This window comes from Manihot esculenta, chromosome 2, assembly GCF_001659605.2.
Source record: "Manihot esculenta cultivar AM560-2 chromosome 2, M.esculenta_v8, whole genome shotgun sequence".
NCBI classification, from domain to species: Eukaryota; Viridiplantae; Streptophyta; class Magnoliopsida; order Malpighiales; family Euphorbiaceae; genus Manihot; species Manihot esculenta.
In genome coordinates, this window is record NC_035162.2 from 6,509,973 (window position 1) to 6,529,077 (window position 19,105).

General features: G+C 32.0%; 2 protein-coding genes across 8 annotated transcripts; both read right to left on the reverse strand.

Annotated features, from left to right (window-relative positions):
• Positions 1 to 222: 222 nt before the first annotated feature.
• On the reverse strand, positions 223 to 10,292 carry LOC110609353 (glycogen synthase). 7 transcript variants are annotated; one of them, XM_021748874.2, is made up of 16 exons: positions 10,114 to 10,292; positions 9,829 to 9,999; positions 9,035 to 9,556; positions 8,494 to 8,592; positions 8,352 to 8,404; positions 7,820 to 7,877; positions 7,371 to 7,453; positions 6,729 to 6,806; positions 5,966 to 6,045; positions 5,319 to 5,515; positions 4,463 to 4,537; positions 3,272 to 3,312; positions 2,828 to 2,933; positions 2,333 to 2,415; positions 1,391 to 1,464; positions 223 to 751 (listed from the first exon to the last, which is right to left on the reverse strand). In XM_021748874.2, the coding sequence occupies exons 2-16, from the start codon at positions 9,991 to 9,993 to the stop codon at positions 639 to 641; spliced, it is 1,827 nt and encodes a 608-aa protein (XP_021604566.1). In that variant the 5' UTR covers positions 9,994 to 9,999; positions 10,114 to 10,292; the 3' UTR covers positions 223 to 638. The 7 variants fall into 7 exon arrangements, 5 of the variants coding, with proteins under 5 accessions (XP_021604566.1, XP_021604567.1, XP_021604565.1 ...); XM_021748875.2 differs by having other exon boundaries at positions 2,349 to 2,415; positions 9,829 to 10,008; XM_021748873.2 differs by having other exon boundaries at positions 9,829 to 10,008; positions 10,114 to 10,291.
• Positions 10,293 to 12,226: 1,934 nt separating this feature from the next.
• On the reverse strand, positions 12,227 to 18,372 carry LOC110609359 (serine/threonine-protein kinase STY13). Its single transcript, XM_021748888.2, has 4 exons — positions 18,226 to 18,372; positions 17,921 to 18,147; positions 14,113 to 15,099; positions 12,227 to 12,858 (listed from the first exon to the last, which is right to left on the reverse strand). Exons 3-4 carry the CDS (start codon positions 15,015 to 15,017, stop codon positions 12,519 to 12,521), a joined length of 1,245 nt encoding a protein of 414 aa, XP_021604580.1. The 5' UTR covers positions 15,018 to 15,099; positions 17,921 to 18,147; positions 18,226 to 18,372; the 3' UTR covers positions 12,227 to 12,518.
• Positions 18,373 to 19,105: the final 733 nt, after the last annotated feature.

The following is a 19,105-nucleotide window of genomic DNA, read 5'->3' on the forward strand; positions in this document are numbered from 1 at the left end:
TGTGGATGCTGATGTGAATTAATATAGAAGGCAAATTATGTGAATTCAACATAAGCCATAAGATTCACCAAACGGTGGCCTTTTGCAGAATTTCCAATTCTATTATTATAAAGTTGCTTAAAATATATTTTCATTAAATAATACACGCTTTAAAAATTGCAAGTATCATTAGTTGCTATTGTGAACGTATATTTGCAATAATTTTATAAAATAGGTAGCATATATAAAATTAAAATTATAATGCTAAAAAATTGAAATTTTCGCCATCAATAATCCCAAATCCAAACAAGCTCCAAATTCGAATCCGATCAGCAGGTCTCCAGATAATTTCATACACAACATTGCATAAGCTAAACTAATAGGAGAATTATTAGGGAGAGATAATTTCATACGCTAAACTAATAGGAGAATTATTAGGGAGCTACTTAATGGAAAGAGGATACAGAAGTATAAATTTCAAGCTTAGTAGAACTAAAACAAAATATACAAAATGCAACTTCATAATTCGAAGGGGAAGTGAGGAAAGGATGCGGTAGCAACATCGTTGTTCATATAAAATCCAGCTCTTGAACTTGCATCAAGGAGAAAAGAAAACTGCTCAAATATGTGATGCCTGTAGCAGATTTGTCCTGAAAACCTCAGGATCTCACCCTGATCGAGTCATAAATTTTAATATATTCTCCAGCTGTTTTGTTCCAGCTATTGTCAATTTCAATAACCTTCTGTACAGTGCTATTCCACTCGTCTGGTTCTGCAACCAAAGTGAAAATGAATGAGATGGAAAAAGAAAAAAAAAAAATCTGTAACTCCCTTGTTAGGAACCTATGATTATCATTGATATCCTATTTAAGCAACATTCAAACCATCTGGGATTGTGACCAGCAACAGCCAACCGCTCTGAGAATTTATAAAATTTAATTGCAAAAATGAACTACTTTTGAGTGTCGAATTTATTGAAACATGCCAAAGATACCAAATTGCAAGTCAATGTACTTGTTGATTGTCATTGTTATGTTGGATAACAGTAAAGTTGAACATGTGCCCTAGTTGGTCTAATAAAAGAAATATATTTTTTATGACATGGTGACTTAGCAGCAGCAGGAGCAATATACTGTGTAGCCTTTGACCTCAGCAAGTAACTGATATAGGGTTAACGAAAAATTTGGACCAAATCAAAGTATCTCTTAAACCAGTTTGCAAATCCAATCTATTAATCCAGTGAATTTTTGAAATTTTCAGTCCACATCCAAATCCAATGCATTGACAGCCATAATCAGGTAATGATGACCATGTATCTCCTACCTATGCATAGAGTAAAAAGTTCAATGGTAAAACAAACTGTCAACCGTGTGATGACAAAAATGTACGAACTAATGTGCCCTGGACTTACTGTCTCTGTAGTAAGCAAATGCACGATCTAGAGCCCAATTTAAGGATCCTTCATCAACTCCTTCAAAAATAAACCTGAACAAACACAATCACAATATTCATATTACAATAAGGCAATTGACTGTAATTGACCTTTCAATCCAATAATGTGAAATAAAAATAAACAATAGCTACTCATTGCATTATCAGGCAGTCACAACTCACAGTTTAAACGTTTTACAAATACAATGAGAAGGTGCTGAACAATGTCAGTTTGCACAATGCTTATGCATGCAGATAATAATCATAGTTTATATAACATCTAAAAGAACTGTTAAAAATTGCAATAAAGGATTTCAAAGAAATTAAAGGCACCTAAGATTCTCCAAAAACGGGCCAGAAGAGTTGATCATCTTACAAGCTACACTACTTCATAGTGACCAAGTACTTGACTACATTTACGATACAGCTCCAAACATGTCACATGTGAGGCTCCATGACATTGTCAGTGACACCTAAGAAGCACCAATATAAAGAATTGGCACAAATTGACTTTCACGGTCGCATGATCCTTGTAAGGATCTATCAGTCTGACATGTGCCAACCTTTTCCTTTTTCAATCTAAATGTTAAATCTATTCTTAGGGTGATAGTACAATATAGCTATCATCTATACATGCTATGGAGAACTTTATGTTGTAAACCTGAGGTGTTCCTCTTTTCTACCAACTGCAGTTTTCACCATTAAACAGATTAAAAGACACACCACGCCAAAGGAAAAAAAATTATCAACCAAAATCAAGGACGAGTTAAGCAGGGCAGAGCCACACAGAGGGAAATACATCCTGAGCATGGGGAATCTTTTTTACTGCTGAATATAAATTTAGAACTTGTTTATTATGAAAAACACAAGGACAAGGGCTAAAAGATGAAGGAAAAAAATTGATTATTAAAAATCGTAATACCCATTAGCAATCTCACAGTTTGACTGGTCATCCATGTCAAAGACAGTGTCTGCAAGGCCACCAGTCTTTCTAACAACTGGTATCTGAAACAATCATTAAATTCGAGTGAGACTTTCACCCAGATGTTGCATTCCCTAAATATTATACCATGGATATAATGTTCTAGTATGTCATTGGAACAAGATCTAAAACAAGCCAACAACAATTGACAGAACCTTTTTTTTATGGAATAAACAGACAACTTAGTTCTAGCAAGCATTTATTGTATGTTATTGAAAATTAAGCAATTTTATTAACATTGTAACTAACACAATTTCATGCAATCAATATCATCAAACCTTTAAACTTCAGACATTGTAGATTAATAAATAATTTTCTAGTAATATGAGCATCAATTGAACTAAAAATAACTGAAAACTAATTTTAACAGTATCAGTTAAATCATAATTTAGATGGTGAGATCAATTTCATTTTATAGTGTTAGTACATACATACCGCACCATATCGCATTCCAATCAATTGTGAAAGTCCACATGGTTCATATATGGATGGAACTAATACCATGTCTGCTGCGGCATAAAGCATGTGGGAGAGCTCCTCACTGGAAAAAATACAATCAGCAACTAACTAAATGTCCACTCATGCTAAAGATATGCTAGTTTATATGCATAGTAACCAAATACACCCATTGCAAGAAAGAATTCATTTGACAACAGAAGGGGGAAAAAGTTCTTGCCCCCCATGGAGAGGAGCAGAACTTCAGCATCCAAATACAGCCGTTGCAAGAAATAATTCATTTGACAATAGTAGGGGGAAAAGGGGGAAAGGACAAAAAAGAAAATGATAGATACATACATATATATATATATATATATATAGAGAGAGAGAGAGAGAAGAGGTTTGAAGGAAGTCCTAAAATCAGTAAAGCAGTTTATTTACCTATACATTAATAGGATACGGATGCTGGGACCATGGTTATGCTGGAAAACAGAAAGATAAGCAAGTTTTCATTAGCTTAAAAATATAGATGTAACACAAGGGGCAAATTGCTAAGATATAAACAAAGATAAACAAGATTAATAATTGAAAGAGTTCACTTTTGAACTACGGTATAATTTTTCCACTCCGTACAAATCGTTCTTTCAGTCGAAAAAATTAAAGGACTTTTGATACATGAAAAAGGATCATTAAGTTGTCTGTCCTGCATATTAAGGATTCAGAGCATGCTAATTTGGAAAAATCCTGACCTCCAATGTTAGAAGTAAAAATTGAAAGTACCAGATAATTAAAGGCATCTTAAGCGAAAAAATCTAGAAACAGAATGCAGGTTCATAGAGAAAACTGAAAGTGATTTTTCCAGCAGCTATTAGAACGCTTAGATTTAAAGAAATGAAGCCCAAAGCACAAGCCTCAGCCACAACTGTAGGCCTTTTCTAGAATATTAAAATTTGATGTAGCTGTAAAGTGAATGTTCTGATAATTTAAGAAAACATACATGCAACTTATGGTTGCATCAGGCAGCAAGTAGTATAACTTAAAATTATGGTAAAGCTTATAATAACTAAAAGAACACAAGAACAATAGGACCACTGAATAATACACTAAAATTGAGCGTGGGAAAAGCTGATGGCCAGCAGGTGCCTTGGATTATAAAAGGAGCGACTTTGTGCCAAGAGAAAACTTGAAACCTATTTGATCTCTAGAAATTGATTATTGACCACCTGATGCACATTTGAAACAAGGAACCAATGCGGTATATAAGTGCCAAGAAAACTCACAACCTATTTCATCACTAGAAATTGATTCTGACAACCCAATGCAAACAAGGAAGCATTGCAGCATATATATGCTGTAAATCCAGTGATTCAGGTGTAAATCTCTATGATTTATAAAATTCTTGATTTAAATTTAATTATTCTTAGTCTCTTACCATGAAAGACAGGCCATATCATGGTCAATGAAAATGGAATCCCAACCCAGTGTCAGGCAAGTGTAAAATCAATAGTTACTAAAGACATATCAAGCTCATGTGAATTGCCAGCAAGGGATAATATCATATGGAGAGTTGAAGAAACATTTCCAATCTTGAATTATCATAAAATCTATTAGTCGTTAGCCTAAAATTCATACCAACTCTGCAAGATGTTTGAATTCGCCTTCAAATCGGCTATCTGAAGCTTTTCCAAGAACAATCATCTGCCCACCCTGAATGTACCAATAACATAGCAAAAAGAAACATCAATTCCAATTATGGTCTCAACTTCATCAAGCTTGGCAACCTTTATATAGAATAAATGGCAGCAACAAAAAGGAAAATGATACTTGCAGTTTATGGTGCGATTGGACCCACTTTTAGCTAACAAAGGACCTCATTGTTGATCTTGATTGTTATGGAACTTAAGCATGAAGCATCAAAATTTGAAATTAGAGAACCAAATTACGTAATGGACAAAGCACAGAAGGTTTTGGTCTATCTCCCTAGTTAGATCTGCTGTTCAGCTCAACTAGATTTGCATACACCACACAAAATGAGGGCTTGAATTTAACCATACAATGAGTTTTTTATATTTGGTGTCATACTTACCATCTTGCTCCAAACTATTAAGGAACTTTTATCCTTTTTTTTCTCTTTATTGTGGGGTTGCCCCAAGGGAGGAGGAGGGACGGTAACAAGATAGAAGAATGAGAATAAAAGAGAAGCAAACTTGAAAAGAATCCTATTACAATGTAGTTTGCCCACAGCTCATTTATGATCTCTAGAATGTTTAACAGAGGATTTTAGTGGGAGAGGAGGGTAACAAGATAGAAGAACCAGAATAAAAGAGAAGCAAACTTGAAAAGAATCCTATGACAATGTAGTTTGCCCACAGCTCATGTATGATCTCTAGAATGTTTAACAGAGGATTTTAGTGGGAGATAGGAGGAGAAACAGAACAGATTGTCTGAAAAATATATAAAAAAAAATCTCTTGGGTCGATAAACTTACAAGTTCTTCAATGTACTTAATTGCATGGGTAATCAAATGAAGACCCTTCTGAGGAACTAGTCTACTTATACAAACAACCAAGGGGACCTTAAGCATTGTATCCGGCACATTGTTACCAGATATAATGCCTTCAGAAGCCAAACCGAGTCCCCTTTGTACATAGTGTTTGCATAGCTTCTTTCCCTCAATATTTTGACCTGCAAAAATGAAATAGCAAGAAATAAATACAAGATGATATCCTTCAAATTTACGTGCCAACAGTATAGTGTGTGTAATGCCTTAGTGAAACTTAGAAAGCACTACTAACAACCGAAAAAGGCAAACTGCATGCACCATGACAAGATCAGATATGCATAATGCATCCGAAACAGTTAAGCAGGAATATTTATTTGTTTATTCCATTTATTACTGAAAATTTATATTAAATGAAGGATGAAATAACAAATTAATTATGTTGCTAGCAATCAATTATATTAATGACAAGTAAACAATAGAATAATTAACACCGTAATGATCCTGGCTTTCACACTTCTAATAGTGTGCTATATATGTGTGTGTGTGTGAAGAAGGGATACACAGTATTTAATGGAAATGGAAAATAAGAAATCCTAAGTGAATTAGTTGCAAATAATAACCTAAGAGATTACCACTGAACTTGGCAGGCAGGAAAACATCAGTAGCAGGATTCCACATTGCAGTGTCTATCCCGTTTAAAATACCAAAGTACCTACAGAATTGCACAAAACTAGATTGATAGATGCAAAGAGTGATAGTTATAAATCCATAATAAAAAAGGAAAAAAATAGAGTAGTGCAAAAAAAATGCAAAACTGCAATGTAGAAGTGCAAATTGATCAGTCAACTTTGCAACTCCAAAGCAGAGTGCAAGAGAAATATGTAAAAAAAAAATGATTGCTTATTGATAAGCTGTATGATGAAATATTGGTAATAGAACAGTTCAACAGTTTTCATAAAAAGTAGATTATCAGTTTAATGCTAACAGCTAAACTTTTCCAGTTCTTGCTGACTACTATAAACCTAAATGGTCCAGCTGATTTAGCCATGAAATTTGAACAGGGCAAGAAACCATGAATTTAGTCGTTTAAGAAGTATTTTGCTTTTACAACAAATAAAGATTGTATGTATGTTTGTTTAATCCATGTGTACCCTGCCTAGATGGAAAATTATATAACTTGTACCATATAACCCAGGTTCTAAGAGGCTGCTGCAAGAAGTATGCAAGTTGTGGTTAAGGCCTATCAAGTGATACTAATGTACTGACTGCAAAAGAAATGTCCGAGGTCCTAGCACATAGCATCATAAACTTTTATCATAAGTTACCAAATGGCCCCAGAATAAACAAATATCATAGATTGAATATATATCTAAGTTGGAAATTTGGTAAACATACTTATCACGATGTGCTATCAAGGTGCTTGCCAACCATCGAGAGCAAAGTGTTTCCTTCAGATATGTTGGAGACACTGTACTGAAAATGAAGGAGAATTTGTTACTGGACAACAAAGCATAAATAAGGGCTGATAAACAGGTTACATTATTGAAATAAATTGATGTCTATATTCTTACTTGTTACATACGCTAGATATGTATAACAGGAAAAGTTCATATCTATATTCTTAATGGTTTCACACATGGCATGGCATATCTTAGCAATGTGTAAAAGTTACAATCTAAATTGTCTAATTCACACACAGAGCACAGTTGCTGTATTGCATTGTAAAATAAACCTATGTATACTCATAACAGCCAATATATAGTTAACCACTTAGTTATAATTTTCATTCCATGAATCCTATCTGTCTTGCATTTCCAAATAAGCCACAAGTTTTCAAGAAAAGAAAAAGAGGATAGGATTTAGATTTTCATATTTGGTTAAAATGCCTCAACTAAAGGGACCTAATCACAAATTACTATGATTTGAGTGAGGTTCTTCACCTTGTTGCATTAATCCAAATAGTATTACATCTGAACATTCCGACCATACCAAATTAGACAACATCCATTTAAGCCCATAAAACCTTTAGTTACTTACACTACTGCATTGCTGTACACAATTCCACCTTTCAATAAGCTTAACCTCTCAGGATTGTGGCCAATTGTTCGATCATCAAGTGCCTGCCAAATTAAGATTTACTGGAAGGTTCTAATCAATGGCAATGGTGATTTGGAATTTCATCTATTATTGTAGGTAAATAGCTCCTAGAGGAAGCAGAAGAAGAATATGCAAACCCATGAACACAATTTATCTGTGGGAGCTTGCCACATGTTTAATGGCAAAGAAAACACAGACAAAAAGAAGAAAAAGGTGAAGAGAATAAAAGCTTCTTTAGCATTAATTGCAAATCCCTCTTCGTGGATGTTTAAATGACTCTGAAAATATATGTAGTTTCAAGTGCTGAAAATAAAACTATATACAGGCACATCTGCATATATAGTGAAGAAAGTTAAACAATATGCAAGTGGATGCCATGAAATACTCACTTTGTCAATAGTTGCATATACAGACCCATCAAGACCACACTTGCTAAGTTGTTCTTGTCTGCAATGCAAAAGAAAGCAATAGTTATTACAATAATGGATTTTTTGGAGGAATAAAAGGCAAAATTGACACCCTAAAGTATAGGGCCATGTCCATAATTGCCTAAATACTTTTACTTGGCCCAACTAGAACAAAAGTTTTAGTTTATAGTCAATTTAGTTTATGTTTTTTAATAATAAAAATAATATTGGTTTATAATTACATTAATAAATATTTTTCCTTTAGCAAAAAATTTAAAATTAGAAACTGAAAAGGAAAAAAAATTCCTGAAAATATGACTGGTTGGCACAGTTAATCCATGCTCTCTCTCTCTCTCTTTAGAAAAATTTCTCACTCTAATTTCACCCAATTCTTTACTCCTAATTTCCTTCCTTCTTGAGCTTTTGGCTTCTATTAATCGACAATCATTGATAAAAGAACAAATAGCAATTTAGCTAAAAATTATTGTTAAAAAGAGGAGAAACAATAACATACCGGCACTCTCCATAATGCTCCATATTGTGTATAGTTAATATGACCCGTGGTTTCTACAAACACAAAGTTTTGACGTTAAACAATGAAAATTAGCATTTTCTACCAAGTCAAAGCAGAATAGAACTAACAAAGGCATATAAACCTTAAGTGAAAGATACTGATACATATCCCAGAAAAGCAGAGGCAAAGCACCCGTCTGCCACTCGTGGACATGAATAATGTCAGGTTGAATTCCTGAAACCTGTTAAGATGTATAATCTTGTTAGAAATTTGCAGCTAACAAATTGAGAACTCAAAGATACACTAAAATTAATGAAAGAAAGAAATTATCAAAATAAATTTTAGGACAAATAACCATAAAATCAGTTGGGTCTAGATTTCATCTACTTAATCAAGTTCATTATTCCCCTTCTTTGAAGCAAGAGCGAAATGATACGTGTCAAAATTCTTCTGCATGGTGCCAACTGCCAACCCCACACGCAACTCTTGTGAATTCAAGCAGGTTTTGCTTTTCATCAACTTAATTTAGAAATTTGAACCCATGATATTTAATGATTGTATTATTGATTCAGCTCAAATCATCCAACTAGGTTTTACAGTCATCATCAAATGATACAAGTTCTTGGAAAGTGGATAAATAGATAATTAATTCGAGACAGGAACTCATTATGAAAGCAACAAACCTGCATCCACTCAAGACAAGCACGACTAAAGAACAAATAAGCCTCCAACTCGTTGTATGAACCACCGTACACATGCTGCCCCTTGAAGAATTCATTTGATGGCTCAATAAATATCACTGGAATGCCTGAAACTACTCCTCGATGTGCATTAGTTGGGATCCAGTTCCCATCATGATATGAATTATATACAGTGATTAATGCCAAGTCACTAATTTGCTGCTTTTGAATGCACTCATAAAAGGGAAGCATTATATCCACGGTATGCCCGCGCAATAAGCAAGCACGGGCAAGTCCAGTCACAACATCACCAAGGCCGCCAACTTTGGCTATGGGTGCCATCTCAGCTGTAACGTGAACTATGTGCAAGAGATTGGAATCTTTGACGATGTCCGTAGGAACTTCAGAACTCGCATCCCATGAAGGGAAGTCCCTCTTCCAAAATGGGATCTCATCATCAGGAGAAGGCCAAACAAGTTCTTTTGTAACAAAACCAGCAGAACTTTCTCGTTTCAAGGCGCCCGCCTGCAAAGATTAAATGGCATAACAAACATATGAACCTTCACAACCATACACACAGCTACTCATATTGACATTAAATAGCATTTTGTTAGTAGCGAAAATTATTTCATTCCCAAGAAGTTGCAGACAAGGTATTTGATATCTTTCCACTATATCCAAAATGAACCGATTTTTACATGAAATTCTGAAAAATTGGCGAAAATTCAAGGATAAACTCAGAGTCAAGCGAGTGTTAAATTTCAGAATCCAGCAACAGGAAGGAGAGAGGGAGAGACCTGTACAGAGGGATGGGTCGAAGAAAGGAGCGACATAATGTTGAATTCAGAAGAAAAGAGGTGGTGGGTAGCCATTCCCTTCCTTTTTCGCAGTACTCCTTTCCTTGAATGAAAGCAGCATGGCTTACAAAACTTGCCCACTAGTGCACTCTCCATGATCAGCATAGTTACCTGATCTCTCTATAATTTCGTGTAAAATCAGAAATTTTAAGCAGAGGACGATTGCATTGCTTGAATTATTATCTGATACATTGAAATAAAATTGGGTAAGGAGGATCTTCTTACGTTTTCTTTTCTTGCGCAGTAGCAGCTGATTCTCGTGACCTTGGAGAAGCAAATTAAGCAAATATGGATTCTGAAACGACGAATCTTGACCGCAAAAGAATACTATTTTCATTAATCAATCATTGCAGAAATGACGGGCAACGGATCTGAATCCGTTCGTTATCATCTCTTTTATTTTATTTATGCCATTAAAAAATTGATAGAATTGATACCATATCATCATGCCACATCAATGTTATGTTATCGTTTCATATAAATAAAATTTAGAATTAATCATTAAAAAAATTATATATTTTATTTTATATTTTTATTTTTATTAATTAAATTCTGTTATTTTAATAACCGATTATGAATAGATGAAAATTTAATTATTAAGTTAATTTTTTCACTATTAAATATATTTAAAAATTACTATTATTATTATTTAATTTTTTTTAATTTTTATCAATAATTTTATAATAATAATAATTTATATTAATTTTATTTTGATTAAAATTATTATCAATTATTTTTTTAAATTTATCTAATATACTTACTATTTAACATTACTTTTAAAATTATTATTTAAAAATAATTTTATTAAATATATTAATTATAAAATATTAAAAAATAATTTAAAATAATATTTAATATATTTCAGATTAAAAATATTAAAAATAATAAAATATTTTTTAAATTTTAAATATAGTACTAATTTATCATTTTTTAAATTATATTAATATTTAAAAAAAATTTAAAAAAATTAATAAAATAAATAATTTATCAAAAAAAATTTATAATTTTAACTTTATTATAATTTTATTTTAAAATTTTAAATTATTATTAATTATATCCTAAAACTCATCGACGTAGCAATTTCATTAATGTTACAATTAGAATAATTTTAAATGATTAGATTTTAATTGATAAAAATAAATATAAATAATAATAGTAATAAAATTAAAAATACAAAAAAAAAATTTACCATTAACTTTATTTTAAATAATTTATTTCTGTTTAACAAATTTGAAAAGCGTACGTGTTCTCAAAAACAGAAAAAGAGAAAGCGTATATCTAATTTACAACATTTACACGCTATTTGATAACTAATTTAAATTTTTTAACTTCTTCTGATAAAGATAATTTTACTTCTTTAGTCTATTTCAAATTATAAATAATTTTTTAAGATGATAATTTATTAATACAAACCTATTTCATATATTTAAAAAATTATTTTAAAAAATAATTAAAACAATTTATATTTATTTAGCTATAGATATATTTCTATCGTAGGAGTAGGATATAACCTAATTAGATTATAACATATTAATAAAAAAAAATTTAAAAAAAATTAATAAATTTGATAGAAAATTATTAGATACTTTGAATATGAGATAATACTCCTGAAACATTTCAATAATCTCTCCAAATTATATAATCGTATTGAATATGGCTAAATATTGAAAAAAAATCTCAATTATTTATACAATTTATTTGTAATATTTAATTTTATTATTTTTATTTTCATGTAAATTATTAATTAATAATTATTTATGAAGTGATATTTTATTCTATTAAAAATAAATGAAATATTTTATATAGAATTAATATATTTCTTTAAACTTATAAAAAATAATTATTATGTTAGGATCTATACTCGGTTACTCTCTTTTTGCCTTATTTTGATTATACAAGAATTTTAAACAAAAAAATTATAAATCGATTACACTAATACAATATTAATTTCCCTTATTCGTAATTTATTAAATGAATTTCTTTTTATTTATTTTTTTCTAATATAAACTTTACCAATTATTATTTTAATAAAAATTAATAATTCATATTACTAATTTTTTTTAAAAAAAATAACAAATTTTTATTTTTAATATATATTAAATAAAAAATCAGAAATTTAATAAATAAAATATTTATTCTAAAAAACTTATAATAATTCAGGAGAGATTTTTTAAAAGGAAAAAAAAAAAAAGTACTCAGCGGGTCGAAATGCCATAGTGTTTCTAAAGGTTCATTTACTATGAATTTAGGACATTTCAGAAGCCGAAATGCCACATATCACAGCGAGCGGCTAAACTTTGAATCATCGGGGGTGGGCAGTGAGAAAAGAAGAATCAAGTACAAATCAATAACTTGCATAAACTATGATAAATCTTGAAGAAAAGGAAAGAAAAAATGAGATATTCAGCAGAGCCAAAAGAAGATGAGGAAAAGGGAGAAGGAACTAAAAACTTCTTATCATATCTTTTGCTTCTCTACTTTTAAGAAAGAAATTAAACCTCATAAATACACAAACGCTAAAGGACATCACCACTCACCTCCTCCAGCCTCCTGTTTCTTTTCCATTTTCTTCTTCTCTCTCTCTCTCTATTCTTATGTCCTATTATTATATTTCTTTCCTCTTCTGGAAATCAGTCCACTGTCATCGGTAAGGCCATGCAACATCTGAATCGAGCTTTGCGGACAGTGGTCAAGATCTCTGTCTCTGCATTCTCAAGCATTTTCACAACTTCAATGAAAGGTGGCCTAACATCAGGATTGGCATCCCAGCAACGGGTCATAATCTCACTCAGAACAGGTAAACAATCATTGGGAATGACAGGACGGACACCCTTGTTCACCACAGCGAATGCCGCCTGCACAGCTGTCATATTCTGGAAAGGAAGCATTCCTGTGATGAGTTCCCATAAAACAATCCCAAAACTATAGACATCTACTTTTTGCGTGTAAGGCCTGTGCTGTATCATCTCCCTGCAAAGCCATTAAAGGAAACAAGCATACAAGTCATAAGAGTATTAGATTGCAGATCTGCCAACCGCCCTGTAGTTTTTAGAAATTCACTGCACGTGTCACTTTAACCTGACAACTTATAAGCCAAACAGAACTGATACAATACAACCAACCAACTTCACAATTGTTTTCATATTGCAGTTAAATATAAAATAATGGATAATTAAACAAGGATAGAAAACCAAGATTGTTTTCACATTGCAGTTAAATACAAAAATAATGGATCATTAACCAAGACAGTATAAATGTAATTAGAAAATAATTAGGAGCAGCAGCAAAATGTGACAACCAACAAACATATATATATAAAATAAATAAGAAGTAGCAAGACAAGCATACATCAATGCGCAAAAATAGTAAATAATGCGTTGAGTTTCACTTCAAGAAGTTTGTTTGAATATAATTACACTATGAAATTTTCGAAAATGAACCGACATATGTAAGAGTTTGCAGCTTACTGGGAGTTGAGTAGTAACATTGAGTAAACATACATGAGAAAACCTAGAAGAAATTTTCTGACAGAAAAGAGGTTTCTCTGCTACATACAAAGACTTTTGTATGAAATAATGGAAGTCCTATAAAATAAATTTCAATAGGCATACATACAAATATACTACATACAATATCAAAAGGGAACAGTGTCAAAAGTCAAATCATAGAAGAGAGAGTTTTGAACCAAGGACAGTTCTAAATAACCAACACAGAAATGGAATTACTAGCAAAAAACTAAGGCTAATCCACAAAAGAAGAAGAAGAGGCAAGTGTGTGAATCTTTGAAAAAACGCATGAGATAAGCCTACATGGCATAACTACAATGATTGTTGTGCTATAGAACTTTTTGTTGAATCGCCTTTAAACACTTTATTAAGACAGAGTTAGTGGGCAATACCCGCATGGGCATGAGCACATCTGGATTGTAAAATATAGAGGTCATTGGCACTGAATAATTCTACAACCTCAACTCTAATAAGCATGAGGTTTAGATAAATGGTAATCTAAAGTACATCAGCATATGAGAATAAGATAAAGTGGTCAGATAGGCATAGCAATAGCACATCATGTATAATAATGAATACACTTTTATTGGATTGATAACTTTTCCCACGGGAAGTATGCAAATTTAAGAGAAAAAACATGTACATAAATATAAAGGAAAAATTACCTATAAAATTCTAAATTAATACAAGGTTAAAAAAAGAAAAAGAAAAAACTTACGGTGCCATCCAGCGATATGTCCCCGTCTCTGGTGTCATTCCTTCAGTCTGCACCTCAATGCGAGCAACCCCAAAATCTGCAATCTTTATAGATTTATCTCCAAAAATCAAAAGATTGTCAGACTTTAAATCCCTATGAATTAGACCAAGCCCATGAACATACTCCATTCCTCTTGCAACATCCAAGGCCTGCTTGACTGCCAATTTCAATGGCACTGCCCTGTTATGTCGCCTCATTAGGAACTGACGCATTGAACCTCCTTTTGCATATTCTGTCACTATGCACCATACCATTGGTTTCCGACAAGCACCAACAAAACCAACAATGTTGGGATGTTTTAGCGTGGCTAGCATCATAACTTCTTGCTGAAATTGTTGCTCCATCAACTTTGCTCTTTCTGGGTCATTTTCTGGCCTCTCCAAGATCTTGATGGCAACTTCTTCACCATTGTAAGTTCCTCTGTAGAGTTTCCCAAAAGCTCCTTGAGCAAAAGCTGCCCCCATATTAAGCTTCCTTAAATCAATAGTCCACTCATCAAAATTTTCAAGGCCCTCTGTGGGGGAATTGCTATCCATCAGTGCACGGGCTAGTGCATCATCATTCAAAGCATGTGTAACTCTTCCATTATGGTTAACACTCTGTTGAACAGAGTAGTTATCATCAGCATGCCGCCGCAATCCTTGGTGATTCAAAATGCGAGTGTGAGAATCATTTGACCCGATACTTTCTATGGACATTGCAACAGACCTTCCACCATTGCTTGTTTGCAAGCTATCATAACTGTCAATAGACATATTTGAATTTTCACCAAGTTTATGATAGAAACCTTGTGATAAATCATCATAATTGTTATCATGACTGTTTTGGCCAATAATTCCAGGAAATTTTGGCCCCCCTTCCAACATCTTCCTCCTTGACAAGCAAGATTCAAAGTCCACTTATTACTTCAGCATCAGAAACTAAGACTAAATGTGCTCTTCAGAAAACCTGAAAACCAAAACAAATAAAGAGTTCTTTCAGGATATCATTCAGAATGTAGTTTTGCAATATATTACCCTCTAAGATTCTAAACAAAAAGATACAACTAAGCCCTTGGGTAAGAAAAGACAATAATCTGAATGTATAACTATGATATTATTTCTACCTCGCACAAGCCTAACATGAGAAAATAACAAAAATGAGATCCTCATTAGCACATATCTTAAGAAATTGGATCTGACATGACCCAAAAATAATATAAAACTCACTGGTAATATCCCTAAAGAAGAAAAAGGCAAACAGAACATAAACAACATTAGCTCCGAAAAGAGAAATGAACACCACAAAACCATTCACTTCTATGTACAACATATTCTGAAGAAAACACTCTCACATGTTATTATCAAGAAAGCTCTTTATGAGGAACTACTCTTTTCAGACCTATAATCATTTTTTTCCTCAATTGAACAACTCATTGATTTAAAGTAAGCTTTTTTCTCATAAGAGATTGTTTTTTAGAATTATTTGCGGAAAAGGGATGCATGAAAACTTATTTTCCAAATAGGGGTGAATTTGGCCAAGTAGGACACATCAATATTCAGTCGCTATTCAAAATAGCGATAGGTTGAAGCGGACAAACTTACCTTCAAGTCACATATAAAGATAATGACTTGAACACAGACTGACAGCAATATCTGGCCGAAGAAACAAGTTGTAATTATCACTTGAGTAAATAACAAAAGGTGGCAGGTTTCTGTGAATGGTATGTGCCACTTGGCCTAGATGCCTAAGCATTCATGAAAAGGCCGATGCAATTTACTAATACCCAGTATCTCTTCAAAAACCCAGATAGATAATAAAATGATATGACAATTCAGAATTATATATATATATATATACACCAAAGGTGGGACAGGGAGAATTGATTATGCAAAATGAAATTGCAATTCAGAAGCAGCTTAAGACTGAACCCTTATTAATAATAAAAAATTGGAGAGATTATATTAAAAAAATGTATTATTTTCTGTCTCTATGTTGATATTTTTGTAAGGTGATGAGAAGCAGTGGACTGGAGAAGAAAAAACAACTCAACATACATTGAAAAAATAAAAAATGCAGATATACTGCTCATTACCTTCAGGTCTCTCAAACTACTAAATGGTGGTAATGGATTCCATTGGCTTTTAATAAGGAGGGGGTGCCATGTTATCAAAATGATAGATTTTGTTGCCCAAAGCAAGTGAGCTGACAATGGAAAATAATCAACATTGAAAATAAAATTAAAACCCACAAATAATATGAGATAATAATGTAAAAACTTTAATGATGGAGATGGGAAATATTAACCGAAGTTGGTGATAATGGGGGTTTAGAGTTGGAGAAGAAGTAAACGAAATGGTAGGCCAAAATGTGTCCTATTGATTTCGCGATTGAATTGGTACTTTCTTCTTCTTCTTTTTTTTCTTTTTTTCAAAAATGAAATATCCCAAAAGCACTTTAGAATAAGTCCCAACCAATCCTATCTTTCTCTCTACCTCTCCAACAAGCAGCCAAGTCTCCTTATTTTAGTATATATGCTTAGAAATGCCTATTTCCTCATTACAATCACAATTAATCATCATCGCCACTGACCTTTCTCTTCTTCCTTTTGTGAGAATATGTGGGTTTTCTAATTGGTCAAATGGGTATATTAGGATTAATGTGGGTTTTGTGACTAGGCCGAATCATGAATAATATTCATGCCCAACCTGCCAGCTTTTTTTATTTGTTCAAGTCACGACTTAATAATCACGATTTTTTGTCCCTTTAGTTGTGATCTTTATATGTGATTTGGAGGATAACTTTGTCCAGTTCAACCAGTCACTATTTAATTGAATGGCAACTCGAATGCTAACAAGGTCCTGCGCGGCCAAATTCACCCCTATTGGGAAATAATTTTTCATTCCATAATAGTTTTTTAAAACAAGCCCTTCTAGAAAAAGCTCCCTTCATAAACAAGTGGAATTTAATACAAGAACACCTTATAGAAGAGAGAAAATGTGCAAGCATCTCTCATATAAATTATAAATAAGTTGAATTTAAGAAATCAATAGCAGAAAAGAAAGACCCTGATTAGCATTGCTATTTATAAAAGAAAATAATAATAAAAAAGGACAGCCAGCGCACATATTTAAATTTCATATTTCAACTTACAACCACATAATAGTTTTAATGCAACCCAATCTCATTCTTTAAGAAAACCTTAAACAATCACACAGGAACAAGGGATTCAATAAGAAGAAAAATAACACAATCAAATACTTATGACACCAATATAGTAGATACAAATGAAGTAATAAACTTTAAAAAACACTTTAAGAATGTATACTGAGTTGCATTTATGACTTTCACCCAACAGAGAGAAGATTTCCCTTCAAAACCAACATTTTGAACACAAATTCGAATAAGTTCTCAATAACTAGAATAATTTTGACACATGGGAACTAATATATCAAGGAGAGAATCATCATAAATCACTTCAAAAATCATTGTCAGTGGTCAAAACTCGCAAAATTTACACCACAAACAACAAGAATCCCAACTGGAACAGCAGAAAACACCCACCACCCACCCAATTTTAGACACCAGTCTCCACCTACAGCTTTTAACTTCTTAAACATCTAATGTCCTCAATATAAATAAATTCAACCTGCTTCAGAAAAAAATAAATAAACAAATTGAATAAAGGAGTGCCCATTTAAAGCTATTTCAACCCATAAGCTCATGGATGAGAAAACAGCTTGCGGGAAAATTATGCTCAAAGAAAAAATAGGAACGATTAGGACTTTACCCTGTTGTCTGGAGATTGACTTTCTATTCCGGTTCTGCAATACCATGAAACAAATCAACATCAAAGGTAGAGTGGGAGATCGAGAGCTCCTCAGCAAGTTCAAGGCCCAGAGGAAACCGATAGGTCTGCACACTTCTCCCAATTAAAGGCAAGGGGCAAATCAGAATGAAATTCCCAAAAGAACCTCGATCCTTCCGTCTTGATTCTGTGATTTTTCCTTTTTCACGCTGTCCAGGAGGAGGGATTCAGAGGAGCTACGATAGATGGAGAGAGAGAGATGAAGAAGAAGATGAGAGAAAGAGTACCTTCTGAGTCCAAGATGGTTGTGCTCAAAAAGAGAGGTTGAGGAGAGTGAAGACAAAGATCGAGTCTTCGAAGAGCAAAATCGACTGTGAAGACCGAAAATCACAGAAATGAGAAAAACGACTTATTTATTTAGTAATATATTCTATAATTATACTGCTGCTTTTGTTTTTTTGAGAAGGCTGTATTTTATCCTAGCATTCTAATAAGGAAATACTATTGTTTTATACTATTTTCGTCTACAATTTTTGTTTATCTTTATTATATATATATAATTTTTTAATAATATCTATTTTAAAAATATTAAATTTTATTAAATATTAAAAATTATTTTAAAAAATTTCTATAAGATAAAATTAAATAGAATTATAATAATTAATTTATATGATATTATAATTAAAAATAATAATAATTTTGAGACAACTAAAAAATAAAAGGTGAATAAAAATTATGAAATAAAGAAACTAAAATTTTTATGCAATAAACATTACTTGAATTAATATGATGAATATAATTATTTAAAAAATGCTAAAATATAAGAAATAATTTAATATATTCAATAGATTTTTATGAAATAATTTTTTATACAAAGTTATTTATAAAATATATGAGATAAAACACGTAAAATTATTTCATAAATTTTATAATTTCAAATTTTTATAAAAAATTATTTTAATTTAAATAATATATTAATAGAATTTGAGGTTTATATTATGCATAGAGACTTTATCAAGTTCAATAGAATTATTAATGGATTTTTTCAATTCATCTTTTAGTATTCTCTATTTTTTTTATATATTATTGATAATCCAATTAATATTATATTATTATATTAAATTCAAATTAAAATATATGCACAATTAATTTCACATTAATTTTAAT

What these genes read in the sequence shown, in the direction of transcription:
- LOC110609353 (XM_021748874.2), bottom strand. Translation starts at nt 9,993, where the DNA reads ATGCTGATCATGGAGAGTGCACTAGTGGGCAAGTTTTGTAAGCCATGC. An exon ending in CGACCCATCCCTCTGTACAG is followed by an intron (nt 9,557 to 9,828) that starts GTCTCTCCCTCT and finishes TAATCTTTGCAG; the next exon opens with GCGGGCGCCTTGAAACGAGA. An exon ending in CCTGCCTGCCAAGTTCAGTG is followed by an intron (nt 5,516 to 5,965) that starts GTAATCTCTTAG and finishes TCATTTTTGCAG; the next exon opens with GTCAAAATATTGAGGGAAAG.
- LOC110609359 (XM_021748888.2), bottom strand. Translation starts at nt 15,017, where the DNA reads ATGTTGGAAGGGGGGCCAAAATTTCCTGGAATTATTGGCCAAAACAGT. An exon ending in ACATATCGCTGGATGGCACC is followed by an intron (nt 12,859 to 14,112) that starts GTAAGTTTTTTC and finishes ATGGCTTTGCAG; the next exon opens with GGAGATGATACAGCACAGGC.